At 38.4% G+C, this 22,665-nt stretch overlaps 1 protein-coding gene across 2 annotated transcripts in view; it reads right to left on the bottom strand.

Annotated features, from left to right (window-relative positions):
* The window catches only part of LOC108720089 (tumor necrosis factor receptor superfamily member 11A), a 39,348-nt gene that overhangs the window by 5,308 nt on the left and 11,375 nt on the right, over positions 1–22,665 (bottom strand). For both annotated transcript variants that reach the window (XM_018269470.2, XM_018269471.2), the window contains exons 2-8: positions 17,508–17,583; positions 13,728–13,853; positions 8,745–8,888; positions 7,402–7,495; positions 6,924–7,003; positions 3,793–3,897; positions 2,173–2,225 (exon numbers count right to left, since the gene is read on the bottom strand). In XM_018269470.2, the coding sequence (XP_018124959.1) occupies positions 2,173–2,225; positions 3,793–3,897; positions 6,924–7,003; positions 7,402–7,495; positions 8,745–8,888; positions 13,728–13,853; positions 17,508–17,583 (678 nt within the window). The remainder of the gene's footprint in view (positions 1–2,172; positions 2,226–3,792; positions 3,898–6,923; positions 7,004–7,401; positions 7,496–8,744; positions 8,889–13,727; positions 13,854–17,507; positions 17,584–22,665) is intronic.

The raw sequence follows: 22,665 nt of genomic DNA, 5'->3' as shown, positions 1-22,665 counted from the left end.
ACAACAAACAGATCACATACCTGTACCACAGAACAGAAAATGACGTACAACCTTTTTCTGAATTTCCTTCCATTCCTAACCCAAGAACAACATACCACAATGCTTAATTGTATACTTCATTGTATACTTCATTCCCTATTCTGACAAAAAAATGTTCTGCTACTGACATCTTATTGTAGTGTCCTTTATACCAGTAGGGAGGAACTACATACCATCTGACATTATCTGATCAGATTTGCATGGAGAATAAGATTTTGTAGAATCCTAATCAAATCTTGTGCTGTTGCCTGACAATATCCTGAACAAAGTTTTAACAAAATCTTTTGTGTATTTCTGCATTTGATGTTACTGTAAATAGAAAAACTGGGATCCACAAAAAACAATTAGGTTGAACATTTCTATTGTATTCCCCAACTTAAATTATTAGAAGAACATATATTTTCAAAAGGGTGATACAGGAATATGAAACACATTTTGCAGATGTTTCCCCTAATATTAATAATAATAATGGTAAAGAGGACTACTGCTCTGAATATTGTGTTTTGGAGTTTTAATTCCTATTTTCTTCTTTAACACATGATTCTGGAATTATAGCAGCAGCTGACAAACAGGTGGTTTTCAAGAAACAAAATTAAAGTACAGCGCACCAACAAAAATATGCAAACCTATTATATACAATATAAACTCTTCTTCTGTCTGTAACTGTGCAAATAACAAAGTAAAAATGTTTATTATGGTAGAGAAAGTCAGCAAGAATTTACTCCTTTACGCTTTCCTAATTGACCCAGCTTGCTCTTACTTTCTTTATTCTGGTCATACCCTGTAAAGTTCAACATACAGCTTATGGGTTAAAGTAATTGTTTTATATAAATGCTTATGCTAATACTGTACTATTGCCATGCAACAATAACAAAGTACTTGCAATCCAGCTATTACAACTCCCACCATCTGACGTGGCTGCAGGATAAAGGTAATCAAGCTAATCAAAAAAGGAAATGCCAATATGGACATATGTTTTCTGGTCAAAATTTACCCCATGAGCACAGTGACAGGGGGATCCCTACACAAGTGGCAGTAGCGTTCCATATTAGTGTTTTTTGGCCATGGAGGGTAACAGCATGTGTGACATTAGCCTTAAAGGAGAAGGAAAGGCTAAAATTAAGTAAGCTTTATCAGAAAGGTCTATATAAATACACCAGTAAACCCTCAAAGTAATGCTGCTCTGAGTCCCCTGTCAAAAGAAATACAGCATTTCTTTCCTTCTATTGTGTACACATGGGTTTCTGTATCAGACTTCCTTGTTTCAGCTTACACCTCGAGGGCTAGGGCTTGAGCATGTTCAGTTTGCTCCTCTTTCCCTCAACCCCTCCCTGCTGTGAGAAGGGAGAGACTTAGGCAGGAAGTGATGTCACACAAAGCTAATATGGCAGCTGCTATCCTAAAAAAAAACAGAGAGAGCTGTTTACTTGGGTATGGTAAAGGATTTGGCAGAATATATATAGTTTTATAGCTTGTACTATTGTGGCTAATCTATTGGCAATAAAGCTTTCATAGCTTTCCTTCTCCTTTCATAACATGTAGCTTTAATGTAGACAAGAATCTATGTTTGGAAGACCCCTGAATTATTTTTCTACATGACTATTCTCAACTGCTACATTTTGTTTAACAGAGACTTACAGCACAAGGACTTCTAAATGTCGCCAGGAGACCGGTGCTATCACATTCCTCTTGGTCCCCAGTTGCCTGCCCAAGCTCTTGTTCTGTAGTTCTTTCTTAGTTTTGACTCCTGTCTGCACCTTGTCTTGATTATTGCTGTCTGCCCTGACTATTGCCTGTCCATGACATCATTTTTATCTCACCCTACTCTGTAATGCTCTGTTACTGGTCTCATCTCAAGTGGGTAGATTCCTTATCAGTTTCCACAGCAGAAAGTTCTGCAGTGAACAGTCAGTGAAGACAGGCAATGGCAGGGGTTCCTTTCCTTCACAAGAGAGTAAGGTCACTTCAGCTGTCAATCACGAATCCTAGTTTTTTTTATAGCCAGTGATCCAAAAATTGTCTGGCCTGACGATTAGTTGCCAGGTGACTAAATCTCCCCAAATCTGCCCGTGTGCTTAAACCCTAAGGCCACAGGTCTGGTATCTGCAAAAAGCATTACAAGGAAAACCTTACCTCCGTTTCTTGAAACCGATGGCATAAAACATTCAGCCACTGCTCCAGATTTTCTATGAGGAAAAAAATGACAGGTTTACTTTGGAAGCTTTATGCATTGTTCCTGAAGTTGTGACATACCGAGCAGGCAGGCCAGTAATGTAACTATACCCTGTGGGGCCCTAAAGGGGGTGCCTTGATGCAGTCGCACCCCCGGTAGTTCTGCCACTGAGGCAGGCAAGCATGCAAATGATTAATTTTGTCTGGAATGATCTATTAATGGATCTCTCTATTCTGTAAGGTCTCATTTGTTCTAATCTTCTCTGCCAGAGGTTTCTGTCTTCTTGCAGAGAAAATGCAGAAGATGTGCCTCATGTGACATTAGCCTAATGGCATTGCCTAGTGTGCTTTCATTTCTGCAATGACTTTCTTCATATAGCAAGAAGATTAGATAAGGGGAGTGGATGGACTGACCTCATAAGGGCAATGACACACAGGGAGATTTGTCAGCCTTGTTAATAATTCACTACCATGGGTGCCAAATTTTCCCAAAAATGCCTTCACTTCATTAACATTGAAATCACTGCAAGCAAATTGCATTACTGGTGGAGATTCAGGTTGCCTGCTTTCACACTTTCCTGTAAATTAAGCTGAATCAACATGAGTAATATAATTTAGTTGCAGCTAGTGATGAGCGAATTTATTTGCCAGCCATGGATTTGCGGTGAAATTCCAAATTTCTCATGTGCGAATTTATTTGCAAGTCTGGCGGAAATTTGCCACAGAAACGCACATAAGAAAAAACTCCCATTGACTTTAATGCATTTGGAGAATAAAATTCACCATAAGAAAAACACCCATTGACTTTAATGCATTTGGAGTGAGAAAAATTGCTGCACGCATAAAAATTTGTGCGTATAAACACACCCATTGACTTCAATGTGTTTCACAAAATTTGCCAGTTTTGCTATTTTTTTTCGTTTGGTGAATTTTTTGGGAAAGCGAAACGGGACAGATTCGCTCATCACTAGTTGCAGCTATTACAATGTTAGCAAAATGCAAGGAATCTTTGGGGAGATTTGTAGCCCACAATAGCGAATTTTTAACGTGGGCGGCAAGTCTCCCAAGTTATAAAAAGAGGTGAGATAACAAGATTGGAAGATTGCAGAAACATTCTCTGTCTGCTGTTTCTAACTGAATTTTCATGCGGTGACTTTTTGGAGTCAAATGATCATACTCTTTTCTAGGGGGATTACAGAAAACTACATCTGATGTCTTTTTTTTAAGGTTATGACTCATGGGGCACTTTGTTGGCTTCAGGAAATAGCCTGTCCTGTGGGCAATACCGAAAACACCTAGTATTCTATACAAGTGTAAATTCAAACCACTGCATGTAAATCACTTTACACATGACTATCTAGAGTAATTGAAAAAGATGGCCCTTTTCAGTATTTCATGCGATTATGTTGGGTCACTACACCACAAGTGTTTCACATTCACTGATTTAAATTGATGACAACAGGAAGGTACTATAAAGTACAGTAAGCGGAAGGTGCAATTTCCCATGGGCTACAAATAAAAACAGTAGCAAATTTTTGTGTGTGGCTGGAAATAATTTGTAAAGAAACCATTATATAGTACCTTTTAGATCTTTCAGGTGATTCGTACAGCACAGAAAGTAGATGGGCGTGAATACAATTAAGGCAACCACCAAGGATAAAACAATGAAAATGACAACGTTCTGCCCTGCAACACAGGAAAAATCATTAGACATGGGGAATACAGGGGAGTAACTACAGTTACCGACAAACAGTATTGCAGAAAAGATGACAGTTTGTATGTCTGATATCCATTAAGTAATTTATATATATGTATACTGTATATATTTTCTGAAATTCGATTTTTATTGAGAGGGTTTAAGGAACAAGATACAAATCATTAGAACTGACAGTGTCTTGAGGTAAAATGGAAATTGCAGTTGAAAAATGGAAATTGCAGTTGGAAATAATACCATGTTTTGGCATATACAAGTAATAACTAATCTTTTAACTAAAGGATATGTTTTTAAAATACATTATTTTTATTCACAGGTTGTTTGTTTTGGCGACACCAATCCCCTAAGGTATAAAACATCCCATAATATCTTTTACAGCCTGTGCACAAAGGATGCATTTTTAATAACCTGAACGGTTGAACTGTGTGTGATGTGAGTTAAAGGACTGTCTTAAGGCACAATGCCACAACATATTGCAATCACTAGTTTAGTTAAATAGTTCACACATAATGGGTAAAGAGAGAAGGGGAGGGGGTGGAAGATCTATCATGTTAAGAAAGTTAAGAAAGACCCACATCCAGCAGCAAATTAAAAAAAAAAAAAAAAATCCAAAAATCATTGGGAAGGGATGCAAATTAGTTGTCCCAGCCCAGGGTGTGTTTTGCTGAATTTGCAGCCACCACATTATTTCTCTCTCTTTTTCTGCACTGAAGGAAGGCTAGTGCATGCACTGTTCCCACGCCAGAAGTGCAGGGGATCCCTGGGTGTTGTAACTATTCAGTACAACTCTCTAATATTCAGGTTTCGATGACCTACTAGAGTTCCTTGATATCAGATTCTTGCACAGCAGTTATGTACTGTAGTTCCACACAAGTTTTGCTGCTAATAATACTGCTAATAATGCTGCTAATACTGATACTGCTTTGTGCAGAGTTACAACTGATCTTCAGGTTGCCAAAGCCAAAGGTCACTTCTCTATCCTTATCCTCCTTGACCTATCATCATCTGCATTTGATACAGTTGACCACTCTCCCCTGATGCAGATTCTGTATTCACTTGGCATCTGTAACCAGGCTGCTTCTTGGCTCTCTTCTTACCTTTCTAACCGATCATTCACTGTCTCCTATGATAACAAAACCTCATCTGCAGTTCCACTTAATGTGGGGGTGCCGCAAGCAGGACAGGATTTGTGGAAAGGCCACCTAGGCCTGGGCCTAGGGCGGCAGGATTTTAGGGGGGCGGCATGCTGCCCAACCACACCCACATTGTTTCAAAAACACTGGGAAAGCGCTGGAGATACAATCATTTTTTAAATTTCCTATGCGCCAATCCCCATTGATGATGAAAATTTGCATGAATAAAGGGGAGGGGACAGGGGCGATGAACGGCAGTGGGCCTAGGGGCGCCCACTTTGTAAATCCGGCCCTGGCCGCAAGGCTCTGTGCTTGGCCCGCTGTTGTTATCCCTGTACACTCTGTCTTTGGGAGATCTCATCCGATCATTTGGCTTTAATTAACATCTGTATGCTGACGATACCCAAATATATTTATCCACCCCTTCATTAACAGCTGAAACAGAGGCTGAAATCTCTAACTGTCTCCTGGCTATCTCAAATTGGATGAACCAGCGCCACCTCAAACTCAACCTAACAAAAACTGAACTAATCATCTTGCCACCTGAGCCTGGTCCTACTCCCCTTTTTACTATCTCTATTGATGGCATGCTCATAAACCCTTTGACTCCTCTCTCTCCTTCTCTGATCATATGAATACCACTGTCAAAATCTGTCACTTTTTCTTGCGCAATATTGCCAAAATCCGTCCCTTCCTTTCACCTGATACGTCCAAGATGCTCATGCATGCTCTCATCCTATCCCGACTAGATTCCTGTAACCTTCTACTAACTGGCCTACCTAACTCCCATCTCTCCCCCCTACAGTCTGTACACTGCTGCCAGAATTATCCTCCTCTCATCCAAAAGGATACAGGCCCCTCCCCTGCTGAAGTCCTTATCATGGCTTCCTATAAAGCAAAGAATATCTTATAAACTCCTCCTCATAACCTTCAAAGCCCTTCATTCCTCTGCACCTAATTACATCTCATCTCTTGTTTCTCTATATGTTGCTGGCCTAAACCTCAGCTCCTCTCAGAAACCCCCACTACTACTGCTGTTTCCCGTATGAAACCTTTCTCTCTTGCGGCTCCTTATATTTGAAATGTCATTCCTGAAACTCTCCGGAGAGGATCCTCCTTCAGTGTTTTTAAAACTAAGACTGCCTCTGGGAGCACCTGGATAACACCTGAACTGGCACTTATTTGACAATGTAACAAACTGTAACCTACAGCACTTCAATAACCCTCTGAATTGTGTCTGTATGTTACCCTCCCATTTAGTCTGTAAGCCCTACGGGGTAGAGACCTCCAGCCTTTTGTCTCCTTGACACGAAGCACATAATCTGTATTGTAATTATATTTTATAGTTAAGTGAATTGTATTTTTGATAATGCACTTATTGTTACTTTTTATTTCAATGACCCCTTGTTTGTTACTTCTAATTTATTGTTTTGCCGTACAGTGCTTTTCCCTCAAGGAGCGCTATACAAATAAAAATATACATACATACTTTATTTTAGGGGAGATGCATATCAGCACAGTTAATGCAGGAACATGCTGCTATAGAGAAAACTCTCACACATTTACAGCAACAGGAACAGGAAACTCACAGAACCACACAGGAATTTGCATGGTAACAAGTGGCATATGCATTCTGTGAACTGTAGTTTTCTGTATACCATAACTAACATATAACAGATCTGTAATAAAGATTCAACATCGGGAGAATCAATAAAATGAAGGCTGCAATCTCTGAGCAACAGGTTTAAAGGTTAGTGATCAGAATCACTTGGGGCTGCCTAAAATGACAACTCCCCCTCAATAAAGCAATGTTTCTTGTCCATAAATAACAACAGCAAAAGAATTAGCAATCATTTTTTACATACAATTAGTGTTGAGGTGATCACATACAACATCAGAATGGTTAGATCCAGGCTTACTCTCAAAAAGACCACTCTTTGAACAGCTGCAAGATAATTTAATATATATAGGGTTAATCACAGAATACCAGTTCTACAATGGTGTACTAGAAGCTCTTCTATTGTGGTACTACTTTCCCCTCTGACCCTGTGTATCAAATACATAAAGTTCCATACATACAATTCCAGTACCGTAAAAGGTAGCTAAACTCCCATACAAAGCTGCTCTATGGGACAATATAAATATATGTTGTTGGGGCCCAACATAGATTGATCTTTTGGGGTCCAACTGCAGTGTTTAGATCAAATTTTGTATACAAAGAATCACTTCTGTTTTATCACAATCAAAATGAGAGAAACAAAGAAAAAAAAAAGTTTGAAGACTAACATGTTAGGTCTAAAGGTTCAATCTTTTATCCGCTGCCTTTCTCCATAAGCTACTTACTTGGTCCATGGTTGGCATGACTCATTCAAAGAAGAGGAATTTGAGAAATATCCTACTGGGCAGGCTTTACATTTGGTGTCTGCATTTAACTGAACTATGGGAAAAGATAAATCAAACAATTATTCACATGAGTTTAGATAAAACTGAGAAATACTTCTATCCCACAAGCCAATGTCCCACAAGCTGTGCTACAAACAAACCAAATGAACCCTTAATAAAAGAGAAATGGGTAGAGATTTTTCACTGGTCCGTAGAAATATGACATGTTGTAAATAAAAACACAAAGAATTATTAAACACCACAAATGCAGTTTGCACAGTGGAATTTGACATATTTTATAGCCACAAAGAAGGATGTTCCCCATAATTCCTGAGTAATTGTGGCTGTATTGGGGAAGTTGGGAGGGGCACATTTACTAAAGTGTGAATTTAACTTCACCAGGTGTATTTTCACACCACATCTCCATATTTACTAAAAATCACTTTTTAAAGAGAAATCTGGTGATTTTTTTCCTGGTGTAAAGTCTCTGCGAAAATTTGTCACTATATATCCCCATACAATTGTATTGTGAGAGGGTAACTCTCAAACTTTCATAAATTACCAAATTTTCTCCAGTCGAAAATTTCCCTGGGGAAAAATTTGCCTGGCGAAACGGAGCGAAAGTTCTCTAGTGCTGAGGTTTTTTACTAGTGAATTGTCTTACTCGCCTTTTAGTAAATTGGTGAATTTGCTGCACATTGTCATTTTGGCAAGTTTTTGCAAAAAAAAACACAATTCGCTCTTTAGTAAATAAAGATGGATGTAGTGTCTCCTGTAGTGTCTCCTGGCAACAGGAGACAAGACCAACGTACTGGTCCTGAGTATGACTATGTGAAAGTGCAAGGAGCGTGTTAGGCCACAAGTACATTTAATGAATGATGACAATTTTTGCTAAAACTTAATCCATGGTTTTGGGGACTGGAATGCCAGCTGCATTTGTAAATGAGCCCCTATGATCAATGAATAAAAATTGGTTCAGAAAGTGTTCTTGTTTTGAAGCATCAATTCTAGAAGATTTGGTTATACTAAAGGGAACTGTATATTAAAGTATGGAAATAATAACTACAGGAATTGTTAATTATTTAATAGTTTGTCAGGTAATTTCTTTGATGGCCAGAAAGTCCATATGCAACAAAAAACACACAAAAAAACAAAAAGTGTGCTATGTTAATATATTCAGATATATGGTAAACAATTTAATGAAATGTAATGTCAGTGGCCTGATGGTGTTTAAAATGATTCCAACCTCTAATATGGTCAATTCCTGCTCTTACTAAATGAACTGAGCATCAAGGAAAACTTACCTGGGTAAACCACCACATAACCAAGTGCACATTTGGTATTTTTGTTACAGAATTCATAATCGTCACTAAAATGGTATCCTTCCTCACAAATACACTTTCTGGGAGAAGTGCGGTTTCCATTAAATGCCACCTTCAGAGCTTTGCCTGGAAAAGAGATATACTGACATAAATCCCTCATATAATGTTTTTGTTTGTCTATGTATTGGGTACCCAGTTTTATGCTTGAGAAAAAATATAAAGCTAAAGAAAAAGGGTCTATTATTGCAACCATGAACTGTAAAATAGAAAGCTGTTCCATTTCCTCCTTTATTCATCTGTCTGATCTCCTTATGCTGTTTTTTTTGTTAATATTTTATATGTGCATTTGAGATTAGCAATATAATAGGGCAGATTTATCAAGAGTCGAATTTCAACCATTCAAAATTTATTTAAAAATTTACATTTTTGAAAAACGACTGAATAGAATCCAGCTGGCAATTTGAATCGAGTTTTTTCACCAAAAAAAAAAAATTCCACCAAATGACTCCAAATTGTAGTAGGTCCCCCATAGGCTAAAACATCTATACAGCAGCTTTTAGATGGCGAATAGTCAAATTCGAATTCTTAAAGGGACAGTACAGGAAAATTTAAAAATTAGAATTTTCAATTCGACCCTTGACAAATATATGGATTTGTTTCCTTTAATTTTACATTTTCAGAAACTTGCAGTTTGTAAAATATAATGTAAAGTTAAAAACCTTATTAAAGGGTTCTTATTTCAAAAACAATATGTTCTTAAGACATGCATCAAATGTAAAGGCAGCAGTAATTCTTATGCATTCTTGTCTTAAATATGAACTGCAGAGTTTTATTACATAAAGCATTCTATTCAGCTGCCACTCATACCAACACATGGAAGCACATTTGTCAAAGGTCGAATTTTGAATTCAAGTTTTTAAAAACTCCCATAAACTCCCATGAACTTGAAATTCGACAAATCGAAATTTATTTAAAAAAATCTAAATTTGTAAACTTGGGTGTACTGTATTTAATCGACCCGGAAACTTGAATTAAATTTGATTCAAGTTTTAAAAATTGAATCGAGTGTCAGGAAGGCTGCAAACAACTCCAAATTGATCCCAGGGCGTCTCCCATTGACTAGAACAGCAATTCAGCAGGTTTTAGGTGGCGAATAGTTAAATTCAAGTTCTTAAAGGGCCAGAGTATGATAAATCTTGAAAATCTAATTTTTAAAAAAACTCAAATCAAATTTTAACATTTCCCTAGTCGCATTTGACAGTTTGGGCCACAAAAAAAACTCGAAAATTTGAATTCAAATTTTCAATTCACCCTTGATAAATCTACCCCATGGTGTGACCCATGACTTATGATAGCAGGTTTATTTTATGGACACATAAACACTGCACAATGTAATGCATGAAAAGATGGCTAAGGATTTGAAACCCTTGATAACACTGAAAAAATTTGCTCATCACTACTAAAAAATGATCCTTGGTAATCAGCCACTTATAATAATATACATGTTGTTATTTATTTACAATAATTATGTACACACTAACAAGTAGGTAGTTTCTGAGGATCATTCATTCATCATAGTTCCTGCTTGATTTGGTTCAGTGTTTTAGCAGTCCAATCAGGCAAACATCAGCTCATTTGGAAACTTAGGCCAACAGTACAACAGGATCAGCTTGATTTAGCCCAGTGTCTGGCTGGGCAAATCAGGCAAAGATCCACTAGTCTGGAGACCTTGCCAAATGAGCAGATATTTGGCAAGTATATTTGGAAGCCTGACTGCTCCTAAAGTGCCATTTAAACAAAAAGGCTACATTTCTTCCTGCATTTCCTGCACTAAAACACATGAAATATCCACCACAGGGTAATGCGGGTTGAAACACCAATGTGTAATAGCCTTTATCTCTTTTTATACACAAGCTATTTCTACTGCAGCTTAAGCAGATTTAGGGGCATATTTATGAAGTATCAAATTTATTAGTTGTATAAGGGTTTTTGTACACCGGATAAACTGGAATTATAAATGTTTGGGTATTTATGAAAAAATCAGAATGTCAAAAACTCGAATGAAAAATGACGTAGTAAAAAAATCATGATCGGGTTCACATCCTGAAAAAAACTTAAATCGATCAAATTTATGCCCGGAAAACACAAATTGATCAAGTTTTTGGGTAAAAATCTAGTTTTTGAGGTTTTTTTGCTTAATAAATACCAGACAGAGCAAAAAAAAAATTAAATCATGAAAAAATTCAATTCAATTCAAAATTAGAATTAACGAGTTTTTTATGGTCAAAACTGTCAAATTTGACTAGGGAGTTATTCAAATTCGATTCGAGTTTTTAATTTTTTTTTCAAGATTTATCATACTCTAGCCCTTTAATAATGCAAATTAGACTATTCCTCACCTAAAACCTGCCGAATTGCTGTTTAAGTCAATGGGAGAGGTCCAGGGATCAATTTTGAGTTGTTTACAGCCTTCCGGACATTCAAGTTTTTTGGTCGATTCTATTCATCCGAGTCTTATATATTCTATTTTTTTAATACATTTCGAATGGTCATATTTTGAGTTCATGGGAGATCATGGGGGTTTTAAATAATGAATGTGCCTCTTAGTCTTGGATCCAACTGTGCATGCTACTGATCTCTGCCAGAAAGTCTGGGAGAGGAAGTCAAGTGGCCAAAGATGGCTACTCTGGTAGCTATCAAGAGTTATCAGGGGGGGCATATTGGGGTGCTCGCATATTGCGGTTTGGGATGGGTTGCGGTTCCTTTGCATGGAAATTGCTTTGTCTTATTGGGGTTTATGGACAAGAAAATAACATGTTCTCTGTTTAGCCTTTACACATACGAAATGCCAGCTAATAAGAAACTCTAGGAATTGCATTTCATCCTATGCATAACAAACGAAAACATATTTATTTATTTTAAAAGTGAGAACAAATTCAAATCAGCACTAGCACTTGAAATGAACATGCAAAAGGAAGAGTGCTTTTTGGGTTGGCTGTTCATTCTTCAATGACAAAACAATATGGAATTAAAGTACACTGTGTAAGGAACTTACCTGGTGGTCTAGTGGGGGGACGGCAGGGACGCCTGCCGCCCCCTCGACGGGGACGCCCGTCACGACGCGCTGCTCCTGTGCCGGCTCCCTAGCGCGCGCGCATGCGCACTCTGATTTAAAGGCGCGCTGACGTATGACGTCAGCGCGAGAGGCGCCAAATTCAAAAGAGTATTTAAAGGGCATTCCTATAGTTTACCATTGCCCGTGATAGGATTTGTTCCTGGTGCTTTTGAGCTTGTTGCTATATTCTGTATCCTGTTTGATTCCTGTTTTTGACCCCTGCCTGGCTATTTGACTATTCTGATTTCTGGATTCTGACCCTTGCCTGATTACTGACTACCGCTTCTGATTACCCCTCTGAGTGACTTCCTGGTTTGCCCCTTGCCTGCCTGATAACGTTTACTCTCTGCCTGCCTCGACCCGGCCTGTTCTGACTACTCCTTTGCCTAACGTCTTGTACTGCGATCTTCTGTCCAAAGACCTTGCCTTACTGTCGTGCCCCTCTGCCTATCCAGAACCCTCATCTTGCACCTCTCGTTTAAGTCCAGGTGGCATCCAAGTAAGCCAAGGGCTCCTCCCGAGGCCCAAAGGCGGTCACACTACTGGTGAAGCACGAGCCGTGACCAGGGTGCCTGGTGTTTGTTCTGGTGTTGGGTGCCGACCGTGACATTCTGCTTGTACTAAATAACATTTAATGACGTATTTACTTGGTGACAACTTGTACTATACAAATTTCATGAAATATATGGCTGCTGCTCCTCTATTCTAAAAAATACTATTTGAAATCTCTCATGATTCACTTATGTATTGGAACTATTTAGGATATTATGAAAAAATGTTAGAGGAGTTGGCACATATAATAATATTTCAATATAGAGTCCACAGACTAGATCAGAGTGTGTGTGTGTTTTTTATTTTTTTATAAGCTACTATTATGCCATCTATCATTGCTAAAGAAAAGGCTAGCAAAATAGCAAGCAAAACTGATTCATATAAGCCTATATGTTCAAGGGATTCAACACAAATTTACCAAAAATACCATGACTGAGTTTGGCCACCTCAGACGGCTCCTGCAATGCTGCCCACCCCAGAGCTTACCTTTCGTATGTTTTAAAAAATGGAAATTCGGATCTTGAAGTTCTTGGGGCAGCATTTTGCTGTCCCTTGTAACCTGTTTGGTGCTACCACCTGAGACGAGTTCCTCATCTCACCTCATTGGCGCAGTCCTCCTGATATACCCACTTTGTGGTGACAATATCAGGCTGATCCAATTATTTCTAGGAGGCTGCCTGCAGAGGAACTAGCAGATGCTGTCATCGCCCCTGTGGGATTTTTAAACCTGTTTCATAGATATCTGGTCAATTTTTAGCTTTAAAAACTAAAGGGGAAATTTAATGTTTGACTGAACTGAAGATCTTGGACTATTTTGTTGTTAAGTTGATTCCCACAATTAAAATACACTTATATTTTGCAAGTGTTATTAAAACATAAAACATTATTGTATTGAAATAAAAATCTAAATGACCAGTTTTCTTAAAACTAGTGCTGTGTATAGATGAATAGCAGTAGTCAGCTACAAGCAGCAGTCTGCATTATTGTGTTAAGACACACAAATGAGTGTTTGTCTAAAATAAATAAAGTGAAGCATCAAATAGAAGACAAGTCTTAACAATGACCCCTACTGGAGTAGTATGTACCCATTTTTACATAATGATCTGACCAATCAATCAGTGGCCCAATCAGTTGGATCAATGCAATTTGCCCATTTATATGGTGACCAGTTGGCCCAGTATATTGAAACTGGTAAAGGTAAACTGGACAGATATTGCAAAAATCATCCTGTGTGTGACTAATATAAGAAATATAAAATGAATTGTCCATGGAGTAGAGTTAATAAGTTTGGAGTTTACCTGAATCGCATATCTGATGAGAAAAGCATTTGTAATCATCATTCCAGGATGGCATGTACTCATTAGGTCCACATGGGATGCAGGTGGTGTTCTTAGAAGCTGTGCATTTAGATGTCATGGAAAAACCTATTTAAAAATAAAAAAAACACTTGAAACTAGTGGACTATTTCCTCTTTAATTACCTTTTATTTACATTCAAAAAGAGATAGAAAAGAAAGAAGCAGCATTATTAAAACTGTAACTATGCCACATTGTCAGAATATGTTTGATTGTATTGAGGAAAAAAAACCAGTTTTAATTAATTACATGGCTCTAAGGATGATGGAAGGTACAAACAAAGTGGTCAGCCCCAATTGGCCAACATCAGTGCTTTTACTGCATTTTTTTCCTAAGCAAAAATCCTTTCAAGAAGATTGAGAGCTGTTACAACAGCAATTGGTGGGGGGGGGGTTGAACAAACTGAACTGGGACTCTGCGACTGTATGTACTATGTATCCACTCACATAGATCAGACAGCACTCCGGATAGGATAAGAGGTTGTTTTTTTTTTGCAACAGGTGGATAATCTGCATACCTAATGCGTTTCGGGAAAAGCTCCCTTAAAGGAAAACTAAACCCCCAAAATGAACACTTAAGCAACAGATAGTTCATATCATATTAAGTGGCATATTAAAGAATCTTACCAAACTGGTTTATATATTTAAGTAAATATTGCCCTTTTACATCTCTTGCCTTGAGCCACCATTTCATGATGGTCTCTGTGCTGCCTCAGAGATCACCTGACCAGAAATACTTCAACTCTATCTGTAACAGGAAGAAGTGTGGAAGCAAAAGACACAACTCTGTCAGTTAATTGGCTAACATGTATGGTTTGTTGGTATGTTTGTGAGTACAGTGAATCCTACGATCCCAGGGGGCAGCCCTTATTTTTTAAAATGGCAATTTTCTATTTATGATTACCCAATGGCACATACTACTAGAAAAGTATATTATTTTGAAAATGGTTTATTTACATGAAGCAGGATTTTACATATGAGCTGTTTTATGCAATATCTTTCTATAGAGACCTACATTGTTTGGGTGGTATATTTTTCCTTTAATCACCAGCTCACAAATTAATGGTCATTACTTCCTTAGTTAGCATAACAGTGACCTCTACTGGGCACCCCACAGATTAGCAGCCTATGGTATCATAATTGCATTATGTTGATGTTATACCTCCTGAAGTTAAAATCACCTTTTACTATACAACATTAAAAAGCAGAAAGGCAAACAAACCATAAAAAGGAACAAATTATATTTAAAAAGTCCTATTTGGAGTATCTGAGACATTGGATGGGAGGAGAGAGGAAGAGAGACCGTCTGAAAAATTATTCCATGCAGTAATCATAATTATTGGTCTGTGAGTAGGAGTTTTTGCTAATTGGCGAAGGCTCCTTGAATATACAACAATCTCTCTCTCTCTCCCCCTTTTTTTTAAACACACAAATGAGATTCCTATACCTACTTTAAAGGGGAAGTACCCAATCTAATTACTTTCCAATGGCAACACAGGGTGTTGTTTTGTGAATTAGTATACTACACTATATAGGTTCCTGATTTCTCTGTGGCCATATTCACTGATGTATTTGAATATTGTGGAGTGCAGTGCCATATATAAACCCTTCGGGATTTCGGGTTCACCACTAATGATGTTTTATCCTATAATGAGATATACAAGCTCAATCAACCCTTGCAATCTCTCCCTTCTTCAGAAACTGTCCTGAGATAGGCTGAGCAATGAGTTTTATAGCTCAGTTATTTTAACTTCCATCTTGTTCATGCTCACCGATTGCAAATCTATCTACCTCTCCCACAGCTGCCTTTCCTTACAGGCAGTGTTATGCTGGCCATCCATGTGCCAATAAAAGTTGCCGACAGACCGAGTGGCCCATGTGAGGGGCCCTCCGACGGGCTTCCCCAATCAATATCTGGCCGAAAGTCGGCCAAATGTTCATCAGGCAGGGGTAAAAATCCCGTTGGATCGCAGATCACATATGTTCGTTGATGCGGTCTCACAATCTGACTGCCCATATGCCATACATTATGATAGAATTGTTGGGCCCTAGGGCCCACGATCAGATCAGCCTCATATCGCCCACCTCAAGGTGGGCATATCGGGGAGAGATCTGCTTGTTTAGCAAAATCACCAAACAATCAGATCTCTATGTGTATGGCCACCTTAAGGGCTATTCCACACGGGGAGATAGCCACGCGTTTGCGGTCGCGGCGACAAAGCGCCGCGCCAGTCGCCGCGACCGGCGCAGGCGACAGTTTTGTATGGGCGCCTATGTAAAAACGCCTGTGCTAACCACACGAGGCGATGCGCTTTTCAACAGTCGCCTGAAAATGCCTCGCCAGGCTTTTTCAGGCGACTGTTGAAAAGCGCATCGCCTCGTGTGGTTAGCACAGGCGTTTTTACATAGGCGCCCATACAAACCTGTCGCCTGCGCCGGTCGCGGCGACTGGCGCGGCGCTTTGTCGCCGCGACCGCAAACGCGTGGCTATCTCCCCGTGTGGACTAGCCCTAAGTGGCGTCATTTATGTAAAGGAATCTGAAAGTGCATCAGCTAAAGACTAATGCTCCAAACAATAGTAACAACAATAAATAGTAAAAACAACAATAAAATTAAAATGATAGAATCCTGTATAATGATATACAAATTGTATAAAATGATGACAGAATCCTGTAAAATATAATGACAAGATAAAAGGAATAGGACCAGTCGTTTCATTCTTCAAAAGGGCAACATTTAGAAATAAGTTTTGTATTCGTTTGACATATAAGTCCCACCATATTAAAAATGAATACAAATTACTTTTAAGAACCTCTATTAATAGATAACAGTAGGAATTACAATGATCAGGAACAGTTACACCAAAATATGGAAATCTTCTAAAGCAGGAACATCCATACCTTACTAATGTGAGGTCTTCTTTTAGTCATGATTTCCCATTATGATCTACATCCATGAAAGCTTTGTTAGCATTCTGTTCCATAGAAAATATCACTTAAATATTGATTTATGACAACATGTATATTGCTATATTTAACAAACAACTATTTCTTATGTAACCTTAACATAATAAATATCTGAATGAAAAGCATGAAACTTTGATATAGTCAAACTGTTTACAGAGTCTTGAGATCTACTGATCACTGGCTAAAAGTCTACTGGTAGATCCCGATATACCTTTTGGACACCCCTGTTCTAAAGTAATGAAACCATAATATACTGTTGTGCTGCACTGGTAAAACTGTATTTGCTTCAAAAACATAACTATATTTATATAAACAAGTTGCTGTGTAGCCATGGGGCAGTAATTCAAAGCTGAAAAAGGAGAAAAGGCACAGGATACACAGCAGATAATAGATAAGCTCTGAAGTTTACAATGTGATTCTTCAGAAAGTATATGTTATCTATTTTGTATCCTGTGCTTGAATGGTTGCCCCCATGGCTACACAACAGCTTGTTTATATAAACTATAGTAGTGATTCTCAACAAACACACCAGTTTTACCAGTGCAGGGCAACAGTACATTATACTGTCATTCCTTTTAAGCACTTTCATTTTTTGGTGTTACTGTTCCTTTAAGACCCTAACTATAGAATGGACTGGTAAAAGTTTTATAAAAATGAAGGAAGGAGAAATTAGGGTACTTGTACTGGACCTGTGGCCATCTCCCAGTTTTTAGCAATGCTGAATTTATATCCAGAGCAAAACAAAATAATCAATTTACCTGGTCGACATTTACTGCAACAGTGCCCATTTGATTCATACTCCTTCTCAGGGTCACATTGGGGTTGTTGAAGCAACTGTAGAGGGAAATATATTAGACAAATCTATTAGACTACTGAAGGAATATTATATTTAACATTTCACAATATCAGAAAGTTATTTCGTTTTAAAACAGGTAGGTAATCTATCTGGAAACTCATTACAATGGGAATTAAAGAGAGTGGGGCGCATAGGAGAAGGAAAGCAGAGCAGGACCAGTATCTGAATTACATTTTCTTTATCAGAAGGTAAAAGCTCATCTTAGATTGTTTACCTTTTTATCCCGTCGCTGCTTAATTAGGATTTTTTTAGCTTCTTCTATGAGTTTTCCTTTGGGCCTATAAATATAGTGTTTACTAACCACCAGTTTCTAGTTCCACCATTTCTAGTACAAATCATACTGTGCTGTTATTATGAATAAGAATCGGAGGTTTCTAGCCTGCCTGGTAATTTGCCAATGTTTGTGAACTCCCAGTAACTTTTAGTGAGAATTAAAGACACAAAGGGCCACGAGTGGATCAGCTCTGACCCAAAAGATGAGTACAGTTCTTGTGTTTGCTACACTTAATACACCATATATGTCAGTGAACTAGAACAGTATTGTGTACTTTAGCCACATAAAGGGAGATGGTAAAGACATAGTGGCTGTACCAAAAGTTTAATTTTCCATAATAACTTTTATTTTGTATCTATTTAAAGAGGTAGTGACATGTTCTGATTTTAACAAGACTGTATCATCTTTGTCGTACAAGTTTTATCTGTAAATTTGACATACATCTATGAGGGCCGCTTTTCTTTTATGCCCGGGCTGCTTTTTATTCCCAGTGTACCTGGGCCCCCACACTACCACTTGGGCCCCCAGCACCAGTTCGCTCACCCACCGCCAGCCCCTCCCCATTTAAAGTATAACCTTTACAGCTGCGGATTTATCAAGCACACTATTTGGGGTATATTTATCAAAGAGTGAAGCTAAAGATCGCCACAGTCCTCTAGAGTGAAATTCCGCCACCCATTTTTAAAAGAGTATTTATTAATGGGTGAAAGTGAAAGTTCACCCTTTTATAAATATGTCTTTAAAATGCAGTGTCGGACTGGAACACCAGGGGCCCACCCAAAAACCTTTGACCAGGGGCCCACCAATTAATTTTAGACAAGGGGCCCACTTTAAGTACTATTATTCTTCCTCTCCTCACTCAATCTATATTCTCCTATTCTCTTCTTTACATACTATAATTTATTATTCCATCTATTTAGCCTCTTTGTTCTCATAGAAATAGGGAATGACCATGAAATAGGCCAAATGTTTAGCAGCATGAGGGCCCACTGACACCTGGGCCCATCGGGAGTTTTCATGGTATCCCTGTGGGCCAGTCCGACACTGTTAAAATGCCATAGAAATGGAGAGAAAAATTTCACTGTGTGGGCTGGGTGATCTCTAACTTCACTCTTTGATAAATATACTGCTTTGAGAGATCTATACCACGATCTGGGTGGTTCTGCAAATTTCAGGGGCATGGTCTAATACTATCATTCATGACATCACTGCACATGTCATCCTGAAACAGCAGAATGTTTACTGCATATGTGCCATAGACACTTTGCATCAGAAACCAATTACTGCACTGGCTTTGTTCACTTACATACTTTCCTCTGTTATAGATTACTAGGAACATCAAGGAATAAATGCTAGTTACAAGTATACATTTTATGGTGCAGGTGTTTTTAGTTGAACAATTCAAAAATAGCTTTGTTCCTTTTCATCAAGGGATGTTAATAAAAATGCTTAAAGTTTAAGAAAATTCTAAAAATATAAAAAAAAAGTATATCAATTCATAATATACTAATTAAAAATTATGATTTTACAATAAGTTATTCCCTAGTTCCTTTCTATTTTCCGTACTTCTGTTTCTGATTATTGCTATGATGTAGCATAAGCCAGCTGATTAACAGACCTGTAAAGAGGCTATAGGAGACCAGACAAATGTAATCTTGTCTCATGGATCAGACAGTAGGGCAGAAATGGTGGGAAGGAAACTGCTTTCACCTGAAGTTATAATTACTAATAATCTTGCAAAATCTTATGGCTAGGGCCACAAGAGCTGATTTCAGCCCTACCGTGGGCACAGTGGCGGATATACCGGGGGGAGCAGGGGGTGTACCCCCTCAGGGCCCCTGGCAGCCGGCACGCCACTGAAATGCAGGCAGATCGGAGGGGGGCAGGGGCCCAGCTGCGCGTCACGCACCTGGGCCCGCCCCCCTCTAGTTACGGTACTGCGTGGGCAGTAACCTCCTCTCTTTTCAGCACTGAATTGAACCGGCTTGGTTGGTTCTGTGCGAACAGACTTGGCGGGTTTTGGCGAAGAAACAGAAGTCTTTGCATTTTCAGCCGAAGTCTGTTTGCACCCAGCCAATTCAATGCAGAAAAGAGAGGAGGCTACCACCTGTGCATTTTGTCTAGCTGATGTGGCTCTAGAATTAAGGGGTTGTTCACCTCACGTTTTTCGAGTTAGTTTGTTGTGCTCATAGCAACCAATCAGATCTTTGCTTTTGTTTTTTGCTATTGAAATTGAATTACTGATTGCTTTGGGCAACATCACAAGCAATGTTTCACTCCACTTTTCATACAGCAAGATAAATAGACCATTTGACGTTTAATTTTCCTGTCTCCGGTTTTTCAGTCTGGCAGCTCAGTAATCCAGGTGCAGTTTCTGTACTGCTACTATTTGATACATTAGTTGATACATTTCTCAGCAGCATCTGTGGAGTATTATCAACTATTATATCAGTTGCCTTGAATGACTCAGGAAATGAAAAGAAATGTATCAACTAATGTTTTAATTTAGAACAGTTTACAGAGTCAGCACCCCCCCCCCCCCATTCCAGAACTGCTTCAAGAATGAAAAACTTTAGATTTCAATATTGAAAAAAGATCACTATAATATTTAGAATGGTAAAGAAATGCTGTGGGATCCACATAGGGAAGTGCCATACAGGGTAGAACAGTTTGGACAGGATAACTATTTTAATTAGTTGAATCCTATGAACTGGGTGAACAAACTTATATTGCAATGTATTTTTAAATATAATACTAGAATTAGACAAAGTTATGAACTACATCATTTCTTGTACTGATTATTACAATGATCCTTCTGCTGAAAATTGTCTTCCTGTTTCATTTATGCACTAAAACATTTTGCATCTGGTATATGTGCTTCATATCTGATAATTTTACTGTAATTGCCTTGTTGAACTCAAGCTATTTTTACAATTAAATTTTTTTTTTATACAAAACAAAAATCACAAAGTAATCAAAAAAGAATATTTATTTCTGGTGAACTATCTGAAAACAAATTAAATGAAAAAAGTTGGACAACGCCTTTAAACTTTTTGATAAATGTTGATTGAATGTTGCTTTGAAATACATGTTCATTCATTCATAGTCGAATTAGAACAGTTCTAATTCGACTATTCTCCACCTAAAACCTTCCGAGTTCATGTAGAAGTCAATGGCAGAGGTCCCTTGAACTATTTGAAGATGTTGAAATTTGACACGCAAAATAATTTTTTCTTGGAGGTAAACTTGATTCAAATTAGATTCCAGTTTTCGGGTTGGATTTTAGATGTTCAAATTTTTTCATAAATAACATACCTTTTGAATGATTTATTAGAGTTTAAAAAAATTCACATTACCCTTCTATTCTTAGCAACTTTTTGTTTACTGTTTTTCACATCTTGTAGTTGGTCATTCAAATCAATGCCTGGTTGTGTGGGAAAACTGGACCCTAGCAACTAGGCTGCTAAACAAAAACCTAAATAGTTTAACTACCCCATTAATCATGTCAGTGGAAAGTAACCTGCAGAGAGTATTAGGTGCTTAGAATAACAAAGCTCCCTGCGTAGAAGTGCTGCAAGTATGATGGTTTTGAAACTATTCAATTTTCTGGATGAAAGCACCTGTTTTCCCTGCTCTTTAAAGAGAAATATCAAATACCTCTGTATGAAAAGAAATGCATGTTCTGGGGAATTTTTTATTTTATTTCACCTTGAACATGATTGATACTTCCTTAACTGGAAGGTACACTGAGCAGAGAACACTACTGCTTGTGATGGGGGGGGGCTGTTATGTGCCTACCCCCTTCAATACAGAACTGCCAAACACAGAAAACACTGTATTCATGGGGGGAGGGGCAGTGACAGGTCTCTGTGCTCTGAAACAAAGTGCAGAGGACTGCAGCATTTTATTTAGGCCGGGAGTAGGGTTGCCACCCGGCCGGTATTTTACCGGCCTAGCCAGTAAAATACCTGCCAAGGCCGGGGCCGGTATTACAAATTTACTGGCAATGTAGCTGCCGGTAAATTTGTAATACGATTAAAAAGAGCCCTCGGCCTGCCCCCAATCCCCTTGAACTTAGCTTTTCTTTTGTTTTTTTTAGCGTCCGTGGTGCGGCCCCGCCCCTTTTGACATCACGGCCCGTCCATTTTAACATCACGGCCCGCCCCTTTGTGTCCCTGCCCCCCACCAGTCGGTAAAGAATTTTAAAAAAGGTGGTAACCCTAGCTGGGAGGCAGGGTGCAAAGAACAAAAAAAATGCACTGCACTCGTTTTCTTCTACTTTGCACCCAGCAGTTCAGTTTGCAAATTACCCCTCTCCTGATTTTTTTTAAATGTAAAATAGGTTGAAGATTAAATACCTGAGTATTTCACATCTTGTTTCTTCTCACTGCCCCAACATATCTACTTAGAATTTTAACTTTGTAAGGAAGTTTAAAGGAACAGTAACATCCAAAAACTAAAGTGATTTAAAGGAATGGCAATATAATGTACTGTTGCCCTGCAGTGGTAAAACTGTTGTGGTTTTTTTCAGAAACTCTATTATAGTTTATATAAACACACTGCCGTGTGGCAGCCATTCAAGCACAGGATGCACAGTAGATAACAGATACGTTCTGAAGGATCCCATTGTATACTACAGAGCTTATCTGTTATCTGCTGCATATCCTGTGCCTTTCCTTTTTTCATCTTTGAATGGCTGTCCCACGGCTACACAGTAGCTGGTTTATATAAACGACTAGAGTTTCTGAAGCAAACACACCAGTTTTAACAGTGCAGGGCAACACTA

Source organism: Xenopus laevis, chromosome 6S (assembly GCF_017654675.1).
Source record: "Xenopus laevis strain J_2021 chromosome 6S, Xenopus_laevis_v10.1, whole genome shotgun sequence".
Classification (NCBI taxonomy): Eukaryota; Metazoa; Chordata; class Amphibia; order Anura; family Pipidae; genus Xenopus; species Xenopus laevis.
This window is presented reverse-complemented; position numbering and strand designations above follow the sequence as displayed.